Source organism: Momordica charantia (genome assembly GCF_013281855.1).
Source record: "Momordica charantia cultivar OHB3-1 chromosome 3 unlocalized genomic scaffold, Mcharantia_2.0 BLBB01000003.1, whole genome shotgun sequence".
In the NCBI taxonomy this organism is placed as follows: Eukaryota; Viridiplantae; Streptophyta; class Magnoliopsida; order Cucurbitales; family Cucurbitaceae; genus Momordica; species Momordica charantia.
The window spans coordinates 19,988,421-20,013,797 of NW_028275161.1; the positions used below are offsets into that span (position 1 = coordinate 19,988,421).

At 35.1% G+C, this 25,377-nt stretch overlaps 6 protein-coding genes across 11 annotated transcripts; 2 read left to right on the forward strand and 4 right to left on the reverse strand.

The window, feature by feature from the left end:
- Positions 1-382: 382 nt before the first annotated feature.
- LOC148212538 (G-type lectin S-receptor-like serine/threonine-protein kinase SD1-13) lies at positions 383-3,864 on the reverse strand. The gene is made up of 7 exons (XM_088121562.1): positions 2,468-3,864; positions 2,256-2,372; positions 1,831-2,018; positions 1,521-1,731; positions 1,195-1,432; positions 954-1,104; positions 383-852 (listed from the first exon to the last, which is right to left on the reverse strand). The coding sequence occupies exons 1-7, from the start codon at positions 3,777-3,779 to the stop codon at positions 544-546; spliced, it is 2,526 nt and encodes an 841-aa protein (XP_087977688.1). The 5' UTR covers positions 3,780-3,864; the 3' UTR covers positions 383-543.
- Positions 3,865-4,734: 870 nt separating this feature from the next.
- Positions 4,735-6,439, reverse strand: LOC111010814 (G-type lectin S-receptor-like serine/threonine-protein kinase At1g11330). Its single transcript, XM_088121565.1, has 5 exons — positions 6,353-6,439; positions 5,841-6,049; positions 5,517-5,754; positions 5,281-5,431; positions 4,735-5,173 (listed from the first exon to the last, which is right to left on the reverse strand). The coding sequence occupies exons 2-5, from the start codon at positions 5,890-5,892 to the stop codon at positions 4,865-4,867; spliced, it is 750 nt and encodes a 249-aa protein (XP_087977691.1). The 5' UTR covers positions 5,893-6,049; positions 6,353-6,439; the 3' UTR covers positions 4,735-4,864.
- On the reverse strand, positions 5,707-7,489 carry LOC148212539 (G-type lectin S-receptor-like serine/threonine-protein kinase At1g11330). Of its 2 annotated transcripts, XM_088121567.1 has the most exons (5): positions 6,988-7,489; positions 6,789-6,920; positions 6,353-6,549; positions 5,966-6,049; positions 5,707-5,754 (listed from the first exon to the last, which is right to left on the reverse strand). In XM_088121567.1, exons 1-5 carry the CDS (start codon positions 7,487-7,489, stop codon positions 5,731-5,733), a joined length of 939 nt encoding a protein of 312 aa, XP_087977693.1. In that variant the 3' UTR covers positions 5,707-5,730. The 2 variants fall into 2 exon arrangements, with proteins under 2 accessions (XP_087977693.1, XP_087977692.1); XM_088121566.1 differs by having other exon boundaries at positions 5,707-6,049.
- A 1,324-nt stretch (positions 7,490-8,813) lies between these two features.
- LOC111010813 (G-type lectin S-receptor-like serine/threonine-protein kinase At1g11300) lies at positions 8,814-12,719 on the reverse strand. 3 transcript variants are annotated; one of them, XM_022284377.2, is made up of 7 exons: positions 10,607-12,681; positions 10,386-10,508; positions 10,107-10,306; positions 9,823-10,033; positions 9,491-9,728; positions 9,266-9,416; positions 8,814-9,157 (listed from the first exon to the last, which is right to left on the reverse strand). In XM_022284377.2, exons 1-7 carry the CDS (start codon positions 11,901-11,903, stop codon positions 8,849-8,851), a joined length of 2,529 nt encoding a protein of 842 aa, XP_022140069.1. In that variant the 5' UTR covers positions 11,904-12,681; the 3' UTR covers positions 8,814-8,848. The 3 variants fall into 3 exon arrangements, with proteins under 3 accessions (XP_022140069.1, XP_087977689.1, XP_087977690.1); XM_088121563.1 differs by lacking the exon at positions 9,266-9,416 and having other exon boundaries at positions 9,016-9,157; positions 10,607-12,706; XM_088121564.1 differs by lacking the exons at positions 8,814-9,157; positions 9,266-9,416; positions 9,491-9,728 and having other exon boundaries at positions 9,818-10,033; positions 10,607-12,719.
- A 3,633-nt stretch (positions 12,720-16,352) lies between these two features.
- LOC111010815 (G-type lectin S-receptor-like serine/threonine-protein kinase At1g11330) lies at positions 16,353-19,709 on the forward strand. 3 transcript variants are annotated; one of them, XM_022284380.2, is made up of 8 exons: positions 16,353-17,906; positions 17,996-18,091; positions 18,171-18,349; positions 18,440-18,650; positions 18,735-18,969; positions 19,056-19,206; positions 19,299-19,384; positions 19,480-19,709. In XM_022284380.2, exons 1-8 carry the CDS (start codon positions 16,628-16,630, stop codon positions 19,508-19,510), a joined length of 2,268 nt encoding a protein of 755 aa, XP_022140072.1. In that variant the 5' UTR covers positions 16,353-16,627; the 3' UTR covers positions 19,511-19,709. The 3 variants fall into 3 exon arrangements, with proteins under 3 accessions (XP_022140072.1, XP_022140073.1, XP_022140070.1); XM_022284378.2 differs by having other exon boundaries at positions 16,355-17,906; positions 19,299-19,709; XM_022284381.2 differs by lacking the exons at positions 19,299-19,384; positions 19,480-19,709 and having other exon boundaries at positions 19,088-19,206.
- Positions 19,710-21,769: 2,060 nt separating this feature from the next.
- LOC111010816 (G-type lectin S-receptor-like serine/threonine-protein kinase At4g27290) lies at positions 21,770-24,998 on the forward strand. The gene is made up of 7 exons (XM_022284382.2): positions 21,770-23,065; positions 23,143-23,274; positions 23,367-23,503; positions 23,602-23,812; positions 23,942-24,179; positions 24,275-24,425; positions 24,504-24,998. Exons 1-7 carry the CDS (start codon positions 21,805-21,807, stop codon positions 24,810-24,812), a joined length of 2,439 nt encoding a protein of 812 aa, XP_022140074.1. The 5' UTR covers positions 21,770-21,804; the 3' UTR covers positions 24,813-24,998.
- The last annotated feature ends 379 nt before the right edge of the window (positions 24,999-25,377 follow it).

The following is a 25,377-nucleotide window of genomic DNA, read 5'->3' on the forward strand; positions in this document are numbered from 1 at the left end:
CTTCAATTTTAACATTCCTAGAACGAAATCTCAAAATTAATTAGCAAGAGGAATAGTCCACGATGCATGTATAAACCTTTCGATAGGGGATTCTTAACACGGGGATTTAGAGTGATTTTTGAACCAATAGTTTTAAAAAACATATAATTTTTTTTTTTTCTGAATTCAATAAGGTGAGGGTCAAAGATTCAAACATAAAATCCTTCCTACAAATCGATTGGCGTAAAAGTATTCGTGCTTGACAATAAATCTAAAGGAAAAATTCAATAGTGATGTACTTTAAATACAGTAAGGCAAAGGCTTATAACACAAACCATGTCAATGGAGTAGAAATCAAAATGGAAACTACAACACTTATAATTTACATATGAATACAGGAGTTTGGAGACACAGAGAAATCAGATGTGTCCTTCAAAACTATGTGGAATCAAGTTATAATTTAAAACTGACAAATTTAAATTTGTGGGTTCGAAAGCAAAATTACAAGTCAATTACGTAAGATCAATAGAAGCAAAAATTTGTTTTTTTTAATTGTCTAACACCTCACCGAGGTACAACTGTGGTAACTGTAAGATTATTTATAGACAATTTATCCAAATTTTGTCGAGATGACTCTATGTTATTGTCACGTGGTATACCGATAAAGCCAGGTTGCTTTGGAGATGGAAGAACAGAAATTTCACTATTGAGCATTGAAATAATGGTAGAGACAGTTGGCCTATCATTTATAAATTCTTGAATGCATAAGAACCCCACATGGATGCATCTCAAAATCTCTGGTTGGTAGCACAATTCATATATTGTTGGTTCAATCAATGGAATAAGATTGTCTTCCATCCATAATTTCCATGCCTGAAATCAAGTCAAAGATTTGTGTGCGTTATTGAGATATTCAAATATGTTATAGTTAATTTGAGAGTGCGTGAAATTATTCTTAATATATATAAACATACAAATTCCAATAAGCTTAAAGCATGTTCGTGACGGTAGAATCCTGTATTTCGTCTCCCACTAATGATTTCAAGCAATAGAACTCCATAACTAAACACATCTGATTTCTCCGAAAATTGACCTTGCATTGCATATTCAGGAGACATATATCCACTGATTCATTAAAAAGATCAACATCAAATTAATGTGTGTTAGTTGTATAATAATTATGATAAAATGAAATAAGATGGTGGGAGGCCTTACTAAGTTCCAACGATCCTTAAAGTGTTTGCTTGAACTTCATTACCACCAAAAATTCTTGCCATACCGAAGTCTGAAATTTTAGGATTTAAGTCTTTGTCTAATAGTATATTACTTGCCTTCAGATCTCTATGTATGATTCTCAATCTCGAATCTCGATGAAGATAAAGAAGACCTCGAGCAATACCATCAATAATATTAAACCTTTTTCGCCAATCCAACAAATTTGGCTTGGGGGAGCCTACATACATAGATTTAATTGGGTTAGTGAATGAATATTCTAAAGCAACTAAAAAAATATTAAAAATATATATATCACAGTATCTAACCAAAGATTAATGCATCCAAACTTAAGTTGGGCATATATTCATATATTAACATCTTCTCATCTCCTTCGATGCAACATCCAAGAAGTCGCACAAGATTCCTATGTTGTAGTTTCGAAATCACCCTCACTTCGTTTATAAACTCTTCATACCCTTGGTTTGAGGCTCTTGAAAGCCTCTTTACAGCTATTTCCTGTCCATTTAATAGTTTTCCCTGAAAATAAAATATTATCTTGAGCCAATTGCTTCCAATAAATCAACAAAAAAAAAATAAAAAAATATATATATATATTTTTACCATGTGGTTACCTACCTTGTAAACTGGACCAAAGCCACCCTGCCCAAGCTTGTTGCTTAAATCAAAGTTGTTTGTTGCAATTGCCAACTTCTCAAAATCATAAAGAGGTAGCTCCTCCAATTTAACTTCGTCTCCAATCATATCATCCATTCTAAGCTTCAAAGTGTTCTCATTTATGCTACTATTCATAGTTTTCTTTTTCTCTGCTATATACCTCAAATGTCACTAACTATATAACTATTTTACAAATTAATAGAATGCCAAAGGAAATGATGTGAAGACCAAAAGTATATATACGGTAAAAAAAACATAACTAAATTATGACCAAACATCAACTTAAGCAAGTTCGTTTCGACTAAAATGCTGTGAGTTCGACTTCACATAATGTTGTTTGTACTTGAACCCTTATTGGAAAAAAAAAAATTTGAGGGGAGCATTACCTTGTTTTCGAGTCTTCCATCTCCAGAAGAAGTATATAGCAATGACGAAGAAGATAATAAACGTTATTACTGGTAACACTATAATTAGGGTAATTCCTTTCGTAGCTTTGATATCATCTGTGGATGAAATCAATACTATAGAGATTTTGTTGGTAAAACAATACAATGCTAGCAATGAAAAAATTGAAATAGAAGGTTTATGGAGATTATACTCTTATCTAAGTCTGCATATGCCATTAAAAGGTAAAGATCAGTTCCATTGCTCTCAAATTGTTTTATATCAATCAAGTCTCCACTCCATAGCATGCAGTGAATGCCATTTTCATAAGCATAAGCTCTGCATGAACAATTCCTCAAGCACTCGCGTCTGCAATCATCTGCCGAAGCAGAGGAATTGGACCACTCTGCAAGAAATGGAACTTTCACCATTTCCACTTTCAAAAATCCATCTTCTTTATCACTGGTGCTGTTCAACTTCGTCTCACACTTCAATGGTGTCTTTCTCACACAACCCCCACTCCAGTTTCCTCGATTCCAGTCCTGTTCATGATTTGGCTTAAACCCTCTTAAACAGCTACAAATTGGGGACGCTTTTGCATCACAAATCCCAAATGCCCCACAAGTGCCATAGATATCACACTGTGTTTGCAGAGCCGACCAAGTAGCTCTCCAGCGGCGCTCGTCATCAAGATCCACGTTTGTTTCCACCAAATTCCCCTGTGAGCTTAAAAATAAGTAACCAAATTGTTCATCATCATTATAAGCGACAGAAAAATGGTAACTTTGGTCTTCGATTGTGAGCTTATATCCAGAGAGATAGGTAGAATCCATTTCGGGTATTCCAATGAAATTCTGACCGTTCCATGGACCCGACCGCCAATACGTGTTACGACCCTTCCAAATAACAGCTTCAGGAATATTGTGAACATAAATCCCTAAGGAGAAGTTTCCCGTTGATGGATCAGAAGGGGTGTTCCATGAGGTAAGCTCCACTTTCTCTCTAGTTTTTGCGTTTGTGATAAGTTTCATGGAAGTCAAGAATTTATCAGAAGGGTGTTTGAAACTCTCCCATATGACCTCCCCTGAAGAAGCATCTTCAAGTACAAGGTTTCCCGAATCTAAAATTCTGGCGCTTCGATTTGTTGCAGGAGAAGAAACATTTGAAGACCAAAGGACGGTGTTGTTTCCGTCCAAGACCACAAGATTCCCATCCTTGGAAATTGTGAAGATCCCTTGAGAAGTGTTGTTTAAAGGGTTGTCTCTGTTGGCTACCCATACTACGGTTTGTTGAGGTATTTGGTTTATGAACCAAATTCCGACATATCGCCTTGTAGAATTAGGAGGTGTGAAGAAGCCCAGATGGAAGGAACTGGCATTTGATGTTATAGTTTCAGGGTCTTTGATGAAATTCGTTGATGTGATCGTATCTCTGCCGGAGCAAATTAATAATCTTGAAGAGAAACATGTAAATGAGAGAATTAGAAGAAGACGACATGAAAAACTCCAGTTCGTCTGAGGTTTCATAGTTATCGCTGGCTATGGCTACTTATTAATTCGACTGAAACTGTGAGGGAAATAGTCTATAAAACAGAGACGTTGAATCCTTGTTCCTTCAGAAACATTTTCCGGGGGGGAAGCCCATTGGCTGGAGCTGATTGTCAACCTTACAAAGTCAACCATTCGACTTTGTACTGTGTACTGGACTTAGTGAATTTATGATGAATATTTTATTGTATTTTTAAAAAAAAAACACTAAAACTCAGTGTGTGATGGTTGCATTGCATGTAAGATAATGTTGTCTTTCAATAATAATGTGATTTGCAAGATATGACTTAATTATGAGCTTATATAAATATTGGTTGATGTTTCTAAAATAAAGTAAATGACATCATTCCCCATAATTTTTTGAGGTCAATTTTAAATTTAATGTTTAAATTGTTTTCGAATGTTATTTTATTTCCGGAATTTAGATTTATTGCATAGCACCAACTAATTGGTGGGCATTGGTTGGAATTGAGAAAATGAAAGCTTGGTAATATTAAATATTAATATGAAAAAAAACTTGTATATGGACTTGTTAACCTCATGCGAGCATAGTTTAACGGTATTGACATATATTTCAAATCAAAAGATTGTGAGTTCGATCCCCATCACATATATATGTTCTACTAAAAAAAATATTAGACTGCTTACCATCATTTTCCTATTGACTTTTTTTTTCTATTAAAACTCAATATCTCTTCTTTTTTTATTCTCTTCCATGTAACCACTCCAAAATTGTATCTTCCCAAACAAAGTTATTCGAATTAAATTCGGGAGCTTCGATTGGTGGTAGAAGAAGAAGAAACATTTGAAGATCAAAGGACGATGTCGTTTCCATTTAAGACCACAAGATTCTCATCCTTTGAAATTGTGAAAATCCCGGCAACATCCATAAAATCATATGTTAATCTGGATTCTAATTAAGATACATACGACAGAGGTATAATTTTACAACTGCTAAAATTATGGGACTAAGAAAGTGAGTAAAATAGTTGGTACAGTAACAAATATTTTTGTCTAAATGTAAAACAACTGAGAATTATTGCCATTATGTGACATGCTAATCACTACCGTCCTTCGATCTTAGTAACTGTAACCATATTTACAGAATACATACTCAGACTTTGTTGGGATGAATTTGTATTACTCCCAAATTTCATGCCAACAAAACCAGGTTGGTTTGGAGGATAAAGATCTATAATTTCACTATTAAGCATCGAAAGAATGGTCAACATATTTGGCCTATCCTTTATGGCTTCTTGAACGCACAACAGCCCTATATGGATGCACCTCAAAATTTCTGTGTGATGACTCGAGTCATGTATTGCTTCATCAATCAAAGAAATTATATTCTCTTCCTTCCACAACTTCCAAGCCTAAAAATATGTAGAAAACAAGTTTCAAGTTGATAAAATTTACATGTTAACAAAGAATTAGAAGCAAAATTTATAAAGTAATGAGAAAGTTTAGTTCGTATACATACCATTCCTAGTAAGCTTAAGCCATTCTCGTCATGGTAAAAACTCAAACTTTTTCTCCCACTAATAATTTCAAGCAGCAAAACTCCAAAACTAAATACATCTGATTTCTCTGAGAATCGACCTTCCATGGCATATTCAGGAGACATGTAGCCACTAAATTCATCAAAACAAAATATACTTAAATGATACCGTTAGATTAGCTACTAGAAATTAAGTTAATTAACTTACAGATACTTACTAAGTTCCAACCACTCTTAAAGTACTAGCATGATCTTCATTGTTGCCAAAAATTCGTGCCATACCAAAATCTGAAATTTTGGGATTGAAATTTTCATCTAATAAAATGTTGCTTGCTTTTAAATCTCTATGGATGATCTTCAATCTAGAATCTTTGTGGAGGTAAAGAAGGCCGCTTGCAATCCCAACAATGATATTGAACCTTCTTCCCCAATCTAAGAGTTTTTGTTTGGAGGAATCTACATAAACAATATTTGCTTTTGATGGGTAAATTGACATTTGACATTTTATACAATAAAGGCAAAATGATCCAAAAGTGTGTTACCAAAGATAAATGCATCCAAACTTAGGTTTGGCATGTACTCATATACCAACATCTTCTCTTCTCCTTCCACGCAACAACCAAACAACCTAATGAGATTTCGATGTTGGAGTTTCGAAATGACTCACTTCATTTATAAATTCTTCAAGTCCTTGGCTAGAGGCTCTTGAAAGTCTTTTTACAGCAATTTCTTGTCCATCCATCAATCTTCCCTGAAACCAAAAATTATAATCACGGATCTTTAATTTTCAATTCAATAGAATAAGAGTGTGTTTGGGAATGAGTTTGGCACATTCAAAATCGTTTTTGACATTGTCAAATCACTTATTTTTCTATTGATCATGTTTGTCAAATTTAGAAGTTCATTTTATAAAAGTTCAAAATCACTTTAAATTCATTTTTAAAGTATCAATTAGATGGTAATTTTAAAAAATTAATTAGAGTTAAAATCTCTTTTTTCAAAATTACTCTCACACACGTACTGAATATATTTGAACAAGCTCACAAAAGTTTACCTTGTACACCGGGCCGAACCCACCCGCTCCGAGCTTGTTATCTAAATGAAAATGGTTTGTGGCCATTTCCAGCTTCTTAAAGTCGTAAGTTGGAAACTCTTGATCCACATTGTCTCCAAATCTTTGACTCATCGTCAAGTTCAAAAAATTTCCCCTTGATTCGTTGAATGATGCCATATTGCTTCTCATTTTCTTCACTGCAAATGTTAAGTCTCAAGAATCAATGAACTAAGCTATACAAGTGAAATGGCAAATATTTGATAGTCTCTCACTAATATTATTTCAATTGTGTATTAGAAATGCGACCGAAGTCCTCCATCAACATCAACTAGATGAGAGGAAGATCATGAATATAAGCGAGGGACAAAATTTTCGTTTGTATAATCATTTTTGGATGAGTCTTGAGAACGCGGCAAATTAATGAGGTTTGAGTTACCATGTTTGCGACTCTTCCATCTCCACCAAAAGTAGATGGCAATGGTGAAGATAATAAACGTTGTTGGTAGCACCATGACTATTATGATCCTCTTCTTGTGTTTTACATCATCTGTGAATGAAAGCAATGATACTAAAGACTCATACATGGGGAATTCAATGATGAAAATTAAACAAGAGTAGAAGTTTAGAGAGTCTACTTGTTGTATCCAATGCCATTCGAAGGTAAAGATCAGCTCCACCGCTCTCAAACTTTTGTATATCAATTAAGTCTCCTCTCCATAGCATACAACGAATACCATTCTCATATGCATAAGCACTACACGAACAATTTTTCAAGCACTCACGTCTACAGTCATCTACTGAAGTAGAGGAATTGAACCATTCGGCAAGAAATGGCACTTTGACCATTTCCATTTTTAAGAACTCATATTCCTGATCCTGATCACAGCTCAATGGTGTATTTCTGACACACCCACCACTCCAATTTCCTAGATTCCATTCCTCTTCCTGCTCTGGCTTAAACCCTCTTAAACAGCTGCAAACAGGGGATGCTTTTACATTACAAATCCCAAACGCCCCACAAGCACCATACAAATCGCACCGCGTTTGTGGAGCCAACCAAATAAGTTTCCACTGCTCCTCCGCGGAATCCCACTCCATTCGCTCCACATTCCCTTGTGAGCTTAAAAACATATACATGGTTTGTTTACCATTAGTGAGATGAGGAGTCTGCCGTTGATTACGAGGCTATTTCCAGAGACATAAACAGATTTCATTTCGGGTATTCCGATAAAAGTCTGCCCGTTCCACGGACCAGACCTCCAATACGGGTTATGCCCATTCCAAATGACATTTTCGGGAATACTGTGAACATACAGCGTTAAAGAAAAGTTACCCGTGGATGGATCAGAAGGGCCGATCCATGAGGTAAGCCCGCCTTTCTGTTTGGTCGTTTCGTTTGAGATCAATTCCATGGATGGCAAGTATGCATGAGAAGGGTGTTTGAAACTCTCCCATATAATCATCCCCAAAGTTGTATCTTCCAAAATAAGGTTACCCGAATCTAAAATTCGGGCGCTCCGGTTAGTGGTAGAAGAAGAAGAAACATTTGAAGACCAAAGGATGGTGTTGTTTCCATCTAAGACCACAAGATTCCCATCCTTGGAAATTGTGAAAATCCCGGTAGCATCCTTGAGAGGGTTCTCTCTGTTTGCTACCCATACTACAGTTTGTACAGAAATTTGCTTGAACCAAATCCCAACATATAGGTTGCTGGAATTTACAGGTGTGAAGAACCCCAACTCGAAGGAACTGCCATTGGAAACTATAGTTGCAGGGTGTTTGATGAAATTTGTTGATGTGATCGTATCTCTGCCACAGCAAAATCTTGAAGACAAGCATGTAAATGAAAAAAGAAGAAGAAGAAGAGCTGAAAAACTCCAATTCTTTTGGGGTTCCATGGCTTTGGCTGGCTACTAATTCCACTAAACTGGGTCCAAAGTAATGTGCTATGTAAAACATGGTAACTTTGTGGAGTTGGCTTCATGTCATAAATTACAATGGCTGTAATTGTCCTCTGCTGTCACAAGTCTGGTAGTTGGGCTATTTGATTTATCTCTACTCTCCTTAATTTCTGGTTGAGGGTTTAATGAAATTAAAAACTTGACTTAGTCAACTAAAAGCAGGACAAAACATCTATGTTGAAATTTTGAAATCACAATCACTTGCACTTATAATTGATAGGCGGTGTTAGAGGTGAAACTACTTCCACCGCAGAGCTACATTTCTCCTTCAAAAACCAATTATCTTAAAAAGGAATATCAAATTTTATCTCTGTATTTTATTGAGAAATTAGTACATTCTCAAAATCAAAGAGTCCTATGAGTTCTTATCTTTGAGACAAATTTCATATCTCCTTTGGAAATGTGTTTGTCATGCAAGAAACTTGACGATATGGTCACCATGTATCCCTGCTTCTTAAGCCTCTGTTTCTAATAAAATAAAAAGTAAAAGATATTGAGAATTGTTGCAATTATATGACATACTAATTAATTAATATTACCGTCCCTCAATCTTGGTAATTGTAACCATATTTACAGAACGTTTACCCTGACTATGCTGAGCTAAATTTGTATTACTCTCAAATTTTATGCTAGTAAAGCCAGGTTGTTTAGGAGGATAAAGATCTATAATTTCACTATTAAGCATCGAAAGAATGGTCAACATATTTGGCCTATCCTTTATGGCTTCTTGAACGCACAACAGTCCTATGTGCATGCATCTCAAAATCTCTGTGTGATGACACGAGTCATGTATTGCTGGATCAATCAAAGAAATTAGATTCTCTTCATTCCATAATTTCCAAGCCTGCAAAACATGTAGAAAATAAGTTTTAAGATGAGAGGACATAAATGTAGTAGGGAATCGAAGTTGAAGTTCTAAACTAATTGGGAAAAAGTCCAGTCGTAGATGTACCAGTCCTAATAGGCTTATGACATTCTCGTCGTGGCAAAAGCTTGTATTTTTTCTCCCACTAATAATTTCAAGCAACAAAACTCCGAAACTAAACACGTCTGATTTCTCTGAGAATCGGCCTTGCATTGCATATTCGGGAGACATGTAGCCACTAGATTCATCGAAGAAATGTATTTAAGTGATATTATTAGCTCAACTACTAGAAATCAACTCAGAGATACTTACTAAGTTCCAACCACTCTTAAAGTGCTTGCTTGATCTTCATTGTTGCCAAAAATCCGTGCCATACCAAAATCTGAAATTTTGGGATTAAAGTTTTCATCCAATAGAATGTTGCTCGCTTTTAGATCTCTATGAATGATCTTCAATCTAGAATCTTTGTGAAGGTAAAGGAGGCCTCGTGCAATCCCCCTAATGATGTTGAGCCTTTTTCCCCAATCTAAGAGTTTTTGTTTGGAGGAATCTACATGAACAATATTTACTTCTGATGAGTGAATAGACATTATACAACAGAAGCAAAATGGTACAAAAATGGTATTTAAGAGAGAGTGTCTAACCAAAGATAAATGCGTCCAAACTTAAGTTTGGCATGTACTCATATATCAACATCTTTTCTTCAGCTTCAACACAGCAACCAAAAAGCCGAACAAGATTCCGATGTTGGAGTTTCGAAATTACTGTTACTTCGTTTATGAATTCTTCAAGCCCTTGGGCAGAGGCTGTTGAAAGTCTTTTTACAGCTATTTCTTGTCCATCCACCAATCTCCCCTGAAACCAAACTAGTAATCACAAACATGGTAACTTGCAATTAAACAGAATAAGCATATGTGAATAAGGCTACCTTATACACAGGGCCAAACCCACCCTCTCCAAGCTTGTTTCCCATATGAAAATGGTTTGTTGCAATTTCCAGCTTCTCAAGGTCATAAGTTGGTAACTCTTGGTTCAAGTTGTCTCCAATTCTATGACCCATCGTCGAGTTCAAGAAATTTCCCCTCAATTCGTTGAACAATGACATCTTCTTGCCTCTGGTTTTCTTTGCTGAAGATGATAATAAAATAGTCATATAGTAATCTTGAACTTTCAACTTTTTTTAATAAAGTAATGAGGTTTGCCATACCATGTTTGTGAGTCTTCCATCTCCAGCTGAAGTATATGACAATGATGGAGATGATAAACATTCCTGCTACCACCAGGGCTATTATGATTCCTTTCTTGTGTTTTACATCCTCTGTGGATGGAACTGAAAGCAATATTAAATAGACTTAGATGGGAAAAACCAATATAATTTCAGTGATGAAAATAGTGCAGTAGAAGTAGAAATTCAGGGAGAGTCTATACTGGTGTGGTCTAAGTCTGCATATGCCAAACGAAGGTAAACATCAGCTCCACCACTCTCAAACTTCTGTATATCAATTAAATCGCTTTTCCATAGCATGCAATGAATGCCATTTTCATATGCATAAGCACTACACGAACAATTCTTCAAGCACTCATGTTTGCAGTCATCTGCTGTAGCAGAGGAATTGGACCACTCTGCAAGAAATGGCACTTTAACCATTTCCACTTTTGAAAACCCATCTTCCTCAGCGTTGGCTGTGTTGAATTTCCCACACTTCACTGGTGTAATTCTCACGCATCCACCACTCCAATTTCCTTGATTCCATTCCTCTTCCTGCTTTGGCTTAAACCCTCTTAAACATCTACAAACAGGGGATGCTTTTGCATTACAGAACCCAAATGCCCCACAAGCACCATAAAAATCACACTGCGTTCGTGGAGCTGACCAAATAACTTTCCAGCGCTCCTCCGTAGAATCCCACGCCCTTCGCTCCACATTCCCTTGTGAGCTTAAAAATATGTACATGGATTTTTGACCATTGGTGAGATGGTAAGTTTGGTCTTCGATTAAGAGACTATTTCCAGAGAGATAAACAGATTTCATTTCGGGCATCCCTATAAAAGTCTGCCCATTCCACGGACCAGACCTCCAATACGGGGTACGCCCGTTCCAAATGACATTTTCAGGAATATTGTGAATAAACAGTGTCAACGAAAAGTTTCCCATGGATGGATCAGAAGGGGTGTTCCATGAAGTAAGCCCAATTTCCTCGTCGGTTTTTGTGTTTGTGATAAATTCCATGGAAGGCAAGTATGCATGAGTAGGGTGTTTGAAACTCTCCCATAAAACCAACCCGGAAGCCGTATCTTCCAAAACAAGGTTACCGGTATCTGAAATTCGGGCGCTTGTGTTGGTTCCAGAAGAAGAAGAAGAAGAAATATTGGAAGACCAAACGACGGCGTTGTTTCCATCTAAGACAACAAGATTACCATCCTTCGAAATTGTGAAAATCCCGGCAGCATCGTGGAGAGGGTTATCTCTGTTGGCTACCCATACAACCATTTGTACAGAAATTTGTTGCTTAAACCAAATTCCGACATATCGGCTCGTAGAATTAACAGGTGTGAAGAACCCCAACTCGAAGGAACTGGAATTGGATATTATAGTTGCAGGGTCTTTGATGAAATTTGTTGATGTGATAGTATCTCTGCCGAAGCAAAAGCTTGAATAGAAGCATGTAAACGACAGAAGAAGAAGACGACCTGAAAAACTCCAATAATTCTGTACGGGTTTCATGGCTTTGGCTGAGACTGCTAATTCGACTAAACTGGGTCGAAAGTAATGATAGTTTCATTCATGTCAATGTCATAAATAACAATGGCGGTAGTTGTTCTCTGCTGTGATACAGTATGGTTCTCAACTTCATTTGCTTACGTTTGTAAAACACAGAATGAGTTTGAGATAAAGCCGTGTTGGTGGTGGCTGTTTAATCTTGTTCCCTGAGAAACAAGTTCGGGGAGACCTTACAAAGTCATCCATGTTCCATTGAACCTTTTCTTTGTGATCTTGGAAGTTTATTGATCACATAGCAAAGCCGCCACTTTGGACTTTAAAGGAAGCTGATGGTGATGACTGATGGGACGTGGCTGAAGGGAATTTCATCTACAGGTTCGGAGGAAGTGCGGTGCTACTGCCAAGTGCGATGCAGTGGCCGGCCACCAAAGTCTAAATTATAATCTAATTTCTGACCTAAGGCTAAGAAAATGAATAAAATAATAAATACATATATATGTTTTTTCTGCAAGTAAAACATATTGAATTCCAGAGTTGGTGAGCTAATTAGCCCCTGTGGTCAGTGGCCTGTGCATAAAATTCAAAATCACCTTCTTCCCCATGAGGCAGCAGACATCCTATCAATTCCCTTAGGTTCTTGAAAAAAGGTACGATGAGGGTGGAATAGTTCGAAATTTGCTACCCTTTATTCTCCACACCAGGGGATGAGTTTTGCCCATCTTCTTTTGGATTGGAGAGATGCTCTAAGCTGGATTGAATTTGAAGAATTTGGTGCTGCTAGTCAAGACTCAGGGGCGGATTTACATTGGGTCCAGAGGGAGTTTGAGCTTTCCTGAACTTTAAGAAATATACCATTAGTATTAAACAATCTAATACACCCGTGGTGTAGTGGTTGTATGATGTCCAACCCCCTCTCAAAATTTTAAGGTTCAAATCTTTCCATAGTCGTTTTTTTTCCTTTTGTTGTGCGAAAGTTAGGGTATTTTTTTCTTTTTAATTTTTCTTCAAGTTATCTTCCATGTTTGAACTTGAGACATTTTTATTTATATTATTTTCCATCTAATTGCGTATTTTTTCTCTTTATTCATGATTTTTTTATACTTTTTTTTATTCTAACCTAAGTTTTAAAGAAGAAAAAAAATCATAGATTATATAAATTTTTAAAAAATGATAAATTATAAATTTTCTATACAAATATGTAAATTTTTAAAAAAAGAAAAATAAGAAAATAAATAAGTTGATGGAAAATTTAAAACCTAATTTTAAATTGTACCGCTGCTTACTCTATTAACGCTGCCAAAAATCTTTTTCAATCATTTGTTGTCTTTTTAATCTAATTAGTGTAGGTATATTTTTATTTACTTTACAGAGTTTGACTACTGAACTTATTTTACACAATAATTAGTAAAAGTTTGGACTAAAACATAACATTCTAATGTTTTAACTATTTTTATACATATAATTATTATACACATAATTTTTTATATTTTTATGTTTTTAATTTTATTTTTATTAATGTTATTGTAGATTTAACTTAAAATCTAAATTATTCTCAAAAAAAAAAAACTGTTTTCCTATAAGGATTGAGATATTTGACTTCTTATAAATAAAACCCTTTTGTTAAGGTTTCATTTGTAGAGAACCTAAATATAAGAGAGACTTGAGTGATTGTGGGCAGTGTATGAAAAAAGAATTTTGTATCCTGTGGGTTTTAGTGAGGGTATTTTCAATTGTGTAATCCTAGGTAACCATTGTTAGGCTACTTAGAAGCAAGATAATAATATCTCGAGTCTCCATTGTAATATTCCCAACTATAGTTGAACCTGCTTTTTTACAGAAGACTGGACGTAATCCCAAGATAGGGGCGAACCAGTATAATCCTGTGGTGTTAAGCTTTTCTATCCCTATCTCTTATTCCTTTGTTATTGTTACTTACTTATCTGCTGTAGCCTGTGAAAGGGGAAAATCAAATAGTTCCTGTTTGAAGAACTTACAGGAGGATCGATTGATCTATATTATTTTTCCCAACAAATGTCATACTGATGTGGATTTGGCTGAGTGCATGGCAATAAAAGAGGGCGTATAAATCTGGCAATTGAGTGCTGCTACACCTCCGTCGTCGCTTCTGCTCCGTCTTCCTTGTCCCTGGACAATAGAAATTCTCTGAACTAAGATACAACGAAAATGGAAGAGTCATCCCGAGAGATCGCAAGCGGGTGCCTTCTCCAATTTTGTACCTAATAGCTCTTCAAAAAGTCCAGATGACAAAATCACAGATCATACATAACAATGACGTCTTTGATTTTGTCAGCCACAACAATACTATTAACATCCAATGAGGAGATCCTCGACACTCAGCCACCATCTGCCATTACAGAAACTAGCGAGGAAGAAAGATCCTCCCCAAAAATTCCTTCACAAAAGCAAAAGAGGCCCCTTTCATATTTTGATTCATGCTACTTCTTGAAAAGTACTACGGAAGAATCGAAACAAATCAGAGAGGAACACCCTTTAAAAAAACTTCATTTGGAGGATTGAGAGAAAACACACGGGACCTCCCCACTTTTGGCTCTTCTTTCTCTGAAAATACCCAGTCTTCATGAAGAAAAGGAAAAACTGGCTATCATGACAAAGGTTATACATAATCTTATCTTTTTATTCATGTTTCTTTTTTTCCCCAAATATAACAATTTTTTTCAGAAAAAACGGAGGTCCAGTTGTAAAATTACAAATTCACCCTTTAATATATCTGATATATATCTGTAATATATCTGACTACTGATATATATCTCTGATATACCACTGATATAATAATGATATAAAATTGATTTACTTATGATATAACCATGATATCTACTCAACTTCTATCATGTCTTACCACTGATATACGTATGATAACCATTGATTTACCATGCTAATACAATACATATATATGTGATATATATTTGATATGTCTCTAATTTACCGTTGATTATAAACAAATGATATACCACTGATATAACTATGCTATCAACTGATATAACTTATTATATGATTATATGATTTACCACTAATATAACACTGATATATACTTAGTATGCTTCTAATTTACCACTTATATACCTCCAATATAACCATTATATATGTGTGTTGATATATATATATATATATATATATATTGATATCATATGTGTGTTGATATCATACTATTATATCAAATATTTTTTTTCAGATGAAAACAATGGAGCAAAAATTTTTATTTTTTATTTTTGAAATATAAAGTTATTATATAAAAGGTTTACGTGGACCATGCAGTCCAAAAAGACAAGTTAACATTTTGATGTACTTTATAAATTTAAACCGTTGATATCTTTTATATTTAATATCTAATTAATATTAATATTGAATAAATAGTAGTGATATAGTAATCAACATTATTGATAATATTAGTATATTAAACAACAAATTGAAATGATAAACTATAATTTAAACAGTTGATACACCACTCAAAATTAAACATTTGATAAGTTTATATTTAGTATATCAGTTGCAAGTATATTTAGTATATCAGTTGGAAATATATTTAGTATAGCATAAATTAGAAGTACATCAGATATATATATTATATATATAATAAATATATTTGATGTATATCAGTGGTATATTTGATAATGTATATCTATCATGGTATATCTGATAATGTATAATATTAGTGGTATATCGAATGTATATCGGAAGTATATCAGAGTTATATCGGTAGATATAGATTTGATGTATTTCATATACAAATTTACATAAGATGTATATCAAATATAGATTTGATGTATGATATATTGGATGTATATCAGATATAGATATACATCAGATATATATTAGATATCATAAGGGTAAAATTAGAATAATAAAAAATTCGAAAATAAAAATTCAAATATTTTGCTATATTTGAAATTTTGAAAAGCTGATGACATTTTTTGAAATATATAAAATATTTTTGCTACCTATTACAATTACTCTAATAATAAAAGATTAATATATATCAAATTACGACCATATTACAATAATTGTTCATTTATGTAAATTATAAAATAATAAAAAATATTGTCTTAACTAAGCGTAATTAGTACACTCTTTTATTGTAATATAAAAAATAGTGAACTAATAATATTTATTTATTTATTTATTATGATTTAATAATTAATTGAAAAAAAATATTGAATATGGTTAAATTATCAAATCTCATCATATAATTGCAAAATTAGTTGTTTTTATTTGTTATACTCTGATACGAGATTGGGATTTTGTTTTTTGTTCCCGTTCATGTAACAAAAATCCAGACAAGAGGTGGGTGGGTATTTTTGTCAATTCACTTGTGATGAGTAGAAACTGATCATGATTGTAAGAATAAATTAAGAGCCATTCTGCTGCTCACTCAACTTCTTCAGCAATGGCGTCTGCACCCATTTCTGTGAGAAAAGAAGGACAATCGATTTGAAAATTTGGGTGGAAAATGGAAATGGACCGAATAATATTGTATGTTTACTGTTTAGAACCGAAGCCTCTCCGAAATTTGATCAATTAAAATACTAAAGAAATTATTAGTTTTCTATGTTCTGTCCAAGGAAACCAATAGAAAAACAATTCTCCTTTGAAATTTGACGTGATGATTACCACGGGCCTGGTTCTTATGACTCCGTTTCCGTTGAAATCAAAAATTTCATCTTCGCCGAGAACGATAAACTCCACCGGTCATGGAACCCATCAGCAACACCATTCCATTTCTTCTTCTTCTTCTTTGGTTCGTTTTAAAAATTTCCGGCAGCATTGATTCGATCACATCAACAAAAATCCTCAAAGACCCTGAAACTGTACTGTCCAATCGCGGTTTCTTCGAATTGGGTTTCTTCAGCCCTCCAAATTCGACATATCGGTACTTGGGGATTTGGTGTAAACGAGTGTCTGTACCAACTGTCGTCTGGGTAGCGAACAGAGACAAACCTCTCAAGAACAAATCCGGAGTTTTCGCCGTATCCAACGACGGCAATCTCGTGGTATTAGATGATGAGCAGAACAAAATTCTTTGGAATTCCAGCGTTTCAAACGCTGCAGTGAATTCCACCGCTCGGCTTCTAGATTCCGGAAACCTTATTTTGCAAGATCCTGCTTCAGGGACCATCACATGGGAGAGTTTCAAAAACCCTTCAGACAAATTCTTGCCAATGATGAAATTCATCACAAACACAATCACGAACCAGAAAGTAGAAATCGTGTCGTGGAAAAGCCCTTCGGATCCATCTTCAGGGAATTTCTCCTTCGGAATCGACCCTTTGACCATCCCTGAAGTTGTAATTTGGAAAAACGGCCGCACATATTGGAGGTCCGGTCCGTGGGACGGACAAGTTTTCATCGGAATACCCGGTATGAACTCTGACTATCTTCATGGAGGTAATCTCGTAATCGAAAACAAAACTTACTCTCTCTCGGTTGCCAATGCAAACGAAGCTCAGTTATTCTTTTATTACCTCAACCCCAAGGGAATTCTGGAAGAGAATCAATGGGATACTGAGGAGCAGAAATGGGAGGCCGCCTGGACAGCTCCCGAAACAGAGTGTGATGTTTATGGCGCTTGTGGGGCATTTGGAGTCTGTAATTCTCAAGATACCTCAATTTGCAGTTGTTTAAAGGGTTTTAGGCCAAAGAAAGCAGAGGAATGGAACAGAGGAAATTGGACAAGTGGGTGTGCGAGGAATTTGCCATTGGAGTGTGAGAAGAACAACTCCAGTGAAGAAAATGGGAGGGAAGATGGGTTTTTGAAGGTGGAAATGGTTAAAGTTCCAGACTTTGCAGATTGGATTGTTGCTTCGGAAGATGAGTGCAGAGTCCAGTGCTTGTCAAATTGTTCTTGTTCTGCTTATACATACAAAACAGGGATTGGTTGCATGATATGGAGAGGGGACTTAATTGACATTCAAAACTTCAAAAATTTTGGAGTTGACATTTATGTTCGGGTGGCTTATTCAGATTTGGCTGGTATGGTATCATTAATTCTGAACCAGAATTCTTGGTGTCGGTCAAATTCTCATAGTTTTTGGTGTCTTCTTTTATGGTTTGTATCACAGATGAAAGTGGAAGCACTACCAAAGACGTGAAAGCAGTCATCATAGCTTCTGTAATATCAGGAACCTTCATCCTTATCTGCTGCATATACTGCTTTTGTAAGTAGAGAACCAGAGAATCAGGTAACAAGCCAAGCCCCTTCAAAGTTATCTTACTGAATTTGCAACTTTGCAACAGGGAAAAGGAAAAGCCAGCTGAAGTTTTTGTTTAAGACTGGTGATATGAAGCATGACAAAATGGATCAAGTTAAGCTTCAGGAGCTGCCTCTTTTTGATTTTGAGAAGCTGGAAACTGCGACTAATCACTTTCACTTCAATAACAAGCTTGGTGAGGGAGGGTTTGGGCCAGTGTACAAGGTAGGAATAGTTCTTGGTGTGTGTGTGTGTGTGTTTTTCCTTTTGATTAAGTTGAAGAAAGATGGATGGAAATTTGGCTTCATTTTTTAGGGAAAATTGGTAGATGGACAAGAAATAGCAGTAAAGAGACTTTCGAAAACATCTGGACAAGGGCTTGAAGAGTTTACAAACGAAGTAATGGTGATCTCGAAACTACAACATAGAAATCTTGTGCAACTTCTTGGATGTTGCATGGAGGGAGAAGAAAGGATGTTGGTATATGAGTACATGCCAAATGGAAGTTTGGATTCAATTATTTTTGGTTAGCCTTGCATTCACTTTTTAAACTACTTTCAGAAGTTCTATTAGTTGGTTTTAATTATCTATTTGCGAATCAAATATGCAGATTCCAAAAAAAAAAATTTAGATTGGCGAAAAAGACTAATCATTATTGAAGAGATTGTTCGAGGACTTCTGTATCTTCATAGAGATTCAAGGTTAAAAATCATTCATAGAGATCTCAAAGCTAGTAACATTTTATTAGATAGAGATTTAAATCCAAAAATTTCAGATTTTGGTACCGCTAGAATTTTTTACAGCAATGAAGCTCAAGCCAATACGACAAGGGTTGTGGGCACTTAGTAAGTATATATCCTTCTAATTCTATATACATATGATATAAATTTTAAATGTTCTAATACTGATAGATTGTTTTAACAAAATCTAGTGGCTACATGTCTCCTGAATATGTAATGAAAGGTCAATTCTCGGAGAAATCTGACGTCTTTAGCTTTGGCGTTTTATTGCTTGAGATTATCAGTGGAAGAAAAAATACAAGTTTTTATGATAACGAGCATGCTTTGAACCTTCTCGGATTCGTAAGTTTCTACTCATCAAATTTATAATATAGAACTAGGTACATTACTCCCCCATTGACATCATTTACTTGATTTAATTGGTGTCCCTTCAGGCATGGAAATTATGGATGGAAGATAATTTGGTCGCTTTGATTGATCAAACAATGTTTGAATCGGATTACAAAATAGAGATTTCAAGGTGCATTCACGTGGGACTCTTATGTGTTCAAGAATTTACAAATGATAGACCAAATATACCGACAATTCTTTGTATGCTCCGTAATGAGATCACAGATCTTCCAACGCCAAAGCAACCTGGATTTAGTAGCAGCCAAATTGAGATGGAGATTCAGAGAGAGCCATTGGGACAAAATCATGTTGGAACTTGTTCGCCAAACATGATCACAGTTACCACATTTGAAGGTCGATAGCATATTTATGCAAGTGGGTAAATTTGTGAATACATTTTGGACTTTGTTTCTTAGTGGTTATTATTGAATTGAGTTGAGAGCGTCTTTGAGGCATGTTATTTTTATGATGGTATTTGTATTTCTAGAATTATTATTTGTGTGTAGTTTAATTTTTAGTTTCAAAAAATTCTTAAACAAAGGAGAAAATAATGGACACAAAATAAATATTAAAAATGAGGGGAAGCAAATTTTGAAAGTGCCTTCGACAGTTGCGGAGACAAGAAAAGGGAGAAACATGGTGTAGAGTGAAGTTTAGGGCTACGTACCTTTTCCCTATACATTTTTTTACCCTTTTTAAACTATTCATCAAATTTAAAAAGACCATAATTAAGTACTAGTTTTTCATAGTACAATAAGTGGGGTGGAAAATTCAAATTCATGACCTACTTATCAGAGATATATGCCGTCAATTATGGTTGAATTAAGTGACAATTAAATATTTCCTATTCCAAGTTTCTAAGAAAAAAAAAAAATATATATATATATATATATTTCCTATTTGAACTATGCATGAGGGTTTTTTTTTTTTGACAAAAATGTGTTGTAATTTTAGCATGATTCATCCTTTTCAATTCTCTTAATCAAGATCCTATTTAGGGATAAAAATTTACATTTTTCAAACGTAAAATGAACCTATAATTAAGTTCTAAAACAATCCATTCATTATGTTAATCATCTATAATATAATTTAAACATAATTCACTGTTTTTTAAAAAAAAAAAACCTAGTTCGATTAGTGAAATATTAATTAAAAATTACGGGGATACTAGTTCAGTCACACAAAAGAGCAAGAAGAAGGGCAAGAAGCATTACCTGACTAACTGATATGCAAAGTAACTCAAATCAGAAGTGGAATCCCCCTCCTATTAACTGTTGGAAACTTAACTGTGACGCATCTTGGAGCGAAGATCAAAGGCACGGTGGTATTGGATGGATAGTTCGTGATTAGCGTGGTATTGGAGGGATAGTTTGTGATCAGCGTGGTGAGGCAATGTTGGCAGGAAGTCGTCCGATAGCTCTGCAACGAGAGATTAAAATCCTTGAAGCCATGACTATTTGCGAAGGATTAAGAGCGATAATAATGGAAGGAGAATGAAATTTATTTATTTATGTGGAATTGGATTGCCTTCAAGTCATAAATCTTTTGAATGGTAAAGAATCTGACCTTATAGAGATAAAATGGGTCATTGAAGATGGCGTTCAGTTGGCATTGACTGCAAATATTGTGTCAATCTAACATGCATCGAGAGATTTGAATTTGGTGGCTAATGAGATTGCAAAGAGAGCCAGAGATGGAGAAGATTTTGTCCTTTGGAAACATGGGAAGAGGAAGATATGCCTTTGTGGTTGTTTAACTTTCTTTTTTTGTAACTCCGAATGTTTAATTTGTGTTTCATTTCTGTCTTCTTTTATAAAAAGAAAAAAAAAATTATATTTCTCAATAAATAAAATACAGTATATATTACCATCTAAAAGATCAATCAAATTAATATATATATACACACTCAACAATAAATGATAATCTACTATTTCCTTTGAAATTAAAGTTTCAAATCCTCACTCGTCTGATTTATTGTACTAAAAGAATGAAACTAAACATTTTAAAAATAAGTCCACCTATTCAAATCTCTACCCATCATTTATTTACATTTGAATTCTACTTTCCTGTTCATCTTAATTGGCTGTAATAAGAAAAGGACCTGATTACAATTCACATCATTAATGATTAAATAATAATAGTAATAATAATAATAGTAAAAGGAGAGTTTGAAGCCACTGAAGATACAAACAATATCTTGTTGATGTGGTCAAGTCAACGACTCAATTGGCTAGGCTGTCTTCTTAATTTCTACAAGTAACCACAAAAATATAAAAGGAATTGACACGGACCCATTATATAATATACAAAACATTAAGTCATTATTATATTTTCTTCAGTCACACGCCAATTCTCACGAGTAAAATTAAATAGTTAAACATTAAAATTAAGAAGACTTCAACTCAAATTGAAAATTTCTACTGGTTTTTTTTAATGAGACGATGTGATAGATATATAACATATTATAGTTTTAAAATTTAAAATTCAATCACTATTTTCCTATATGAACAATCATCCAGTCGCTCTCTACAGAGTACAGAGTAACAAGTAATGGAAAATCTAATCCCTATGCGCAATCTTTTAACTTTGCTATTTTTCTGCACACTCGTTCCTCTGTTTTCCAGACAATCGATTGCAGCCGACACCATAAAAGCAGGGCAATCCATTAATGACACCCAATTTATTGTTTCAGCCGCCCAGAAGTTTGAATTGGGATTCTTCACAGAGCCCGCCTCCAATTTCAAGTATTTAGGAATATGGTACAAGAACATTTCCGAGACAGTCGTTTGGGTGGCAAACAGAGACAACCCAATTGTAAACTCCTCTGCCACTTTAAGTTTCACTAGAGATGGAAACTTGGCCCTCTTCAATCAAACAGGTGCAGCTTTTTGGTCTTCGAATTCGACGAAATCAGTTGAAAACCCTGTTGCCCAGCTGCTGGGTACTGGCAATTTGGTGCTGAGAGATTCTGGGTCTGAAATTCCTTTGTGGCAGAGTTTTGATTATCCCTCTGATACTCTGTTACCGGGCATGAAACTCGGGTGGGACTCCAAAACGGGTCTGGACCGGAAGTTAACATCGTGGAGAAGTCCAAACGATCCATCGCCTGGAGAGTTCAGTTACAGCGTTGACACGGATGGGCTTCCTCAACTGGCCATTCGTAAAGGAAACAAGATGATTTATAGGGGCGGGCCATGGTTCGGTCCTGGTTTTGCCCAGGGTCGCTCAAAAGGGAGCAGAGATTACACCCCCATTTTCGTCTATAATGCTTCATTTGAGATATCATATTCATATAATGATCCAACGAATGGCCGCTCAAGAATCGCGTTGGATTCAACTGGGTCCGTTACACACTTAACGTGGAGCGGTGTGGCATGGCAGAAAGCATACGCGCTTGCAGCAGTCGGTTGCGACAACTACAAAATATGTGGAAATTTTGGTTATTGTAGTTTGGGAGTAACGGTAACTTGCGTTTGTTTAGATGGGTTTGAGCCGAAAACAGCCCAAAAGAGTTCAGATGGGTGCGTGAGAAAGGATCAAGAGATCTGCAGAGCCGGAGATGGATTCAAAAATATAAGTGATGTGAAATGGCCTGATTCCAGAGGGGAGTTTGTGAAACTAAAGATGGGTATTCAAAATTGCGAGGAGGAGTGTTTGAGAAATTGTTCTTGCTTAGCCTACGGAAGAGTGGAAATTCCCAACATTGGCCACGGCTGCGTAACATGGTTTCACGAATTGATTGATTTAAGATATGCTGGAAACCCTGGAATTGGAGATGAACTCTTTGTGAGAGTGGCCGCTTCTGAATTGGGTATTTAATTAACCGCTTCTCCTTATGTTTCGCCCTTAACAAAAGTCTTAACTTTTAAACTCTGTTTTCTATTGTAGAACTAGAAACCACTATGATTGTGAACAGGAAATCCAAGAGCAAGCTTATAGTTGCTGTAGTTGTACCAACAATAATGGTTTTGGCATTAATCAGCTGGTTTATCATTAGGAATGTAAGAAGATCTATATCAGGTAAAATTTTCCTCTTCATTCTCATGACATGTTTATTTCGCTAATTATTCATAATCTTTTTGTCATCGTTTCTAATTTATCTCATGTAGCAGAAAATGAAGTTACCATTATTGAGGTTCCAATTCAAGAGATTGAACTTGAGATGCCAATTACTATGATTGAAGTTGCGACTAATAATTTCTCTCTTTCCAATAAGATAGGGGAAGGTGGCTTTGGACCAGTTTATAAGGTACTCTGTCTTTAATGTATTAAAAGTTTCGAAGGCTTAATTCAACATCAAAATCTTTAGCGGCTAGTTTTGCTATCCTTTTGTCAAAATCGTTTCAGGGCAAGCTTCCATCTGGACAAGAAATTGCAGTAAAAAAACTAGCAGAAAGCTCTCGCCAAGGCCTACATGAGTTTAAAAATGAGGTCCTTGTCATTTCTCAGCTTCAACATCGAAATCTTGTCAAACTTCTTGGTTTTTGCATCCACGAGGAAGAAACATTACTTATTTATGAATACATGCCAAACAAAAGTTTGGACTACTTCCTTTTTGGTTGGTATCAAACAATCTTTCTTTATCTATATTTCCTCTTTGTGCATGTTTGATTCTCTATTGCCATTTTACTAAAACATCTTTGAATTTTTGTTGTTTGATTCTAAAAGATTAATATGATTGAAATAGATGACGAAAGGCGTTCCTTACTCAATTGGTCCACAAGAATTGACATCATAATTGGCATAGCTCGAGGTCTTCTGTATCTTCATCGAGATTCTAGACTTAGAATAATACACAGAGATCTTAAAGCAGCCAATATTCTATTAGATAGTGAAATGAAGCCGAAAATTTCAGACTTCGGCGTTGCACGCATGTTTGGAGAAGATCAATTGGGAACGAAAACAAAAAGAGTTGTCGGGACATTGTGAGTAACAAAGACCATTGTTTGGAATCCTCCCTATTTGATTTTTACATTAAAATTTTAGTATATATCTCAATGCGATAATGTTGTTAATGCAGTGGCTACATGTCTCCGGAGTATGCAATTGATGGTTACTTTTCATTCAAATCTGACGTTTTTAGCTTTGGAGTTATGGTTTTAGAAATTGTTAGCAGCAAGAAAAACAGAGGTTTCTTTCACTCCGATCATCATCTAAATCTTCTTGGACATGTAAGTATAAATAAATGATGGTCTTCTCGAAGAAACTCAATTCCCACAATGACCATGTGAAAATTGAAATTGTTTTAGGCATGGAAACTTTGGACAGACGAGAGGGCCTTGCAATTAGTAGATGCAACATTGAAGGATCAATTTCAAGAATATGAAGCATTAAGATATATAAACATTGGGCTTTTATGTGTTCAAGGGCGTCCAGAAAAAAGACCAATTATGTCATCTGTGCTTTCAATGATAGAAAATGATAACTTTTTGTTAATCCCTCCCGAGCGACCTGGATTTTACGGGGAAAGATTTGTATCTAATCTTAATTTACCACGAGGAGATCACCTAACTTCTACTTCAAATGATGCTACACTTACATTCTTAGATGGTCGTTAGATGGTCGTTAGTGAACCTCTAAATTCAACAGCTCATCGGAAATATATTGATTTGTAAATTAAATTTTGTAGCTGAAGTATGGAAAAATTAACTAGCTTTGTTCCTATCAAATGGATGAGCTTCACTTGTTTTTTTGTTATTATTATTTAATAACAATAAAAGAGATTATGTAACTTTTAGTTATTATTATATCTGTGTTCACGAAGAATTTCAAGGAATGAAAATTAGAAATAAATGAGCTTTTGTTGGTATTAATGTATGATCGTTACCAATGTTGTCTCTAGTGTGTGAACTTTAATTTGACGATTAAGAAGTTTGTTCTCCCATCAAATATGAAATATCTAAAGCATAATTTCTTGATACTCTCTAGTGTGTGATCTTTGATTCTGAGCATTTAGAAGTTTGTTCTTCAATAAAAAATGACTCTTGACATAAATGAAAGAGAAACTCGAACTACATTTTACATAATTAATTGGTAAACTAAAAGATTAAGGAAGAAATTATAAGTTAATTAAAAACTGAAGACATTAAGCAATATTAATGGTCAACGTCAATTGGCTCTAGT

Coding starts and splice junctions, on each gene's coding strand:
- LOC111010813 (XM_022284377.2), bottom strand. CDS start 11,903: ATGAAACCCGTACAGAATTATTGGAGTTTTTCAGGTCGTCTTCTTCTT. Junction 10,509..10,606: donor TGCAGACTTAGACCACACCA/GTATAGACTCTC, acceptor TATTGCTTTCAG/TTCCATCCACAGAGGATGTA. Junction 9,158..9,265: donor TCATAAGCCTATTAGGACTG/GTACATCTACGA, acceptor CATGTTTTGCAG/GCTTGGAAATTATGGAATGA.
- LOC148212538 (XM_088121562.1), bottom strand. CDS start 3,779: ATGAAACCTCAGACGAACTGGAGTTTTTCATGTCGTCTTCTTCTAATT. Junction 2,019..2,255: donor ATGGAAGACTCGAAAACAAG/GTAATGCTCCCC, acceptor GGTATATAGCAG/AGAAAAAGAAAACTATGAAT. Junction 1,105..1,194: donor TTAAGGATCGTTGGAACTTA/GTAAGGCCTCCC, acceptor TTAATGAATCAG/TGGATATATGTCTCCTGAAT.
- LOC111010815 (XM_022284378.2), top strand. CDS start 16,628: ATGGAACCCATCAGCAACACCATTCCATTTCTTCTTCTTCTTCTTTGG. Junction 17,907..17,995: donor GGCTTATTCAGATTTGGCTG/GTATGGTATCAT, acceptor TTTGTATCACAG/ATGAAAGTGGAAGCACTACC. Junction 18,651..18,734: donor TTTGGATTCAATTATTTTTG/GTTAGCCTTGCA, acceptor TCAAATATGCAG/ATTCCAAAAAAAAAAATTTA.
- LOC111010814 (XM_088121565.1), bottom strand. CDS start 5,892: ATGTTGGTATATGAGTACATGCCAAACCTAAGTTTGGATGCATTTATC. Junction 5,755..5,840: donor TTTGGATGCATTTATCTTTG/GTAACACACTTT, acceptor TTGTTTATGTAG/ATTCCTCCAAACAAAAACTC. Junction 5,174..5,280: donor GCTTAAGCTTACTAGGAATG/GTATGTATACGA, acceptor ACATATTTTTAG/GCTTGGAAGTTGTGGAAGGA.
- LOC148212539 (XM_088121566.1), bottom strand. CDS start 7,489: ATGTATATGTTTTTAAGCTCACAAGGGAATGTGGAGCGAATGGAGTGG. Junction 6,921..6,987: donor AATGGCATTGGATACAACAA/GTAGACTCTCTA, acceptor ATGAGTCTTTAG/TATCATTGCTTTCATTCACA. Junction 6,050..6,352: donor GGTTCGGCCCGGTGTACAAG/GTAAACTTTTGT, acceptor TTTTGGTTTCAG/GGAAGATTGATGGATGGACA.
- LOC111010816 (XM_022284382.2), top strand. CDS start 21,805: ATGGAAAATCTAATCCCTATGCGCAATCTTTTAACTTTGCTATTTTTC. Junction 23,275..23,366: donor TGTAAGAAGATCTATATCAG/GTAAAATTTTCC, acceptor CTCATGTAGCAG/AAAATGAAGTTACCATTATT. Junction 24,180..24,274: donor AAAAGAGTTGTCGGGACATT/GTGAGTAACAAA, acceptor TTGTTAATGCAG/TGGCTACATGTCTCCGGAGT.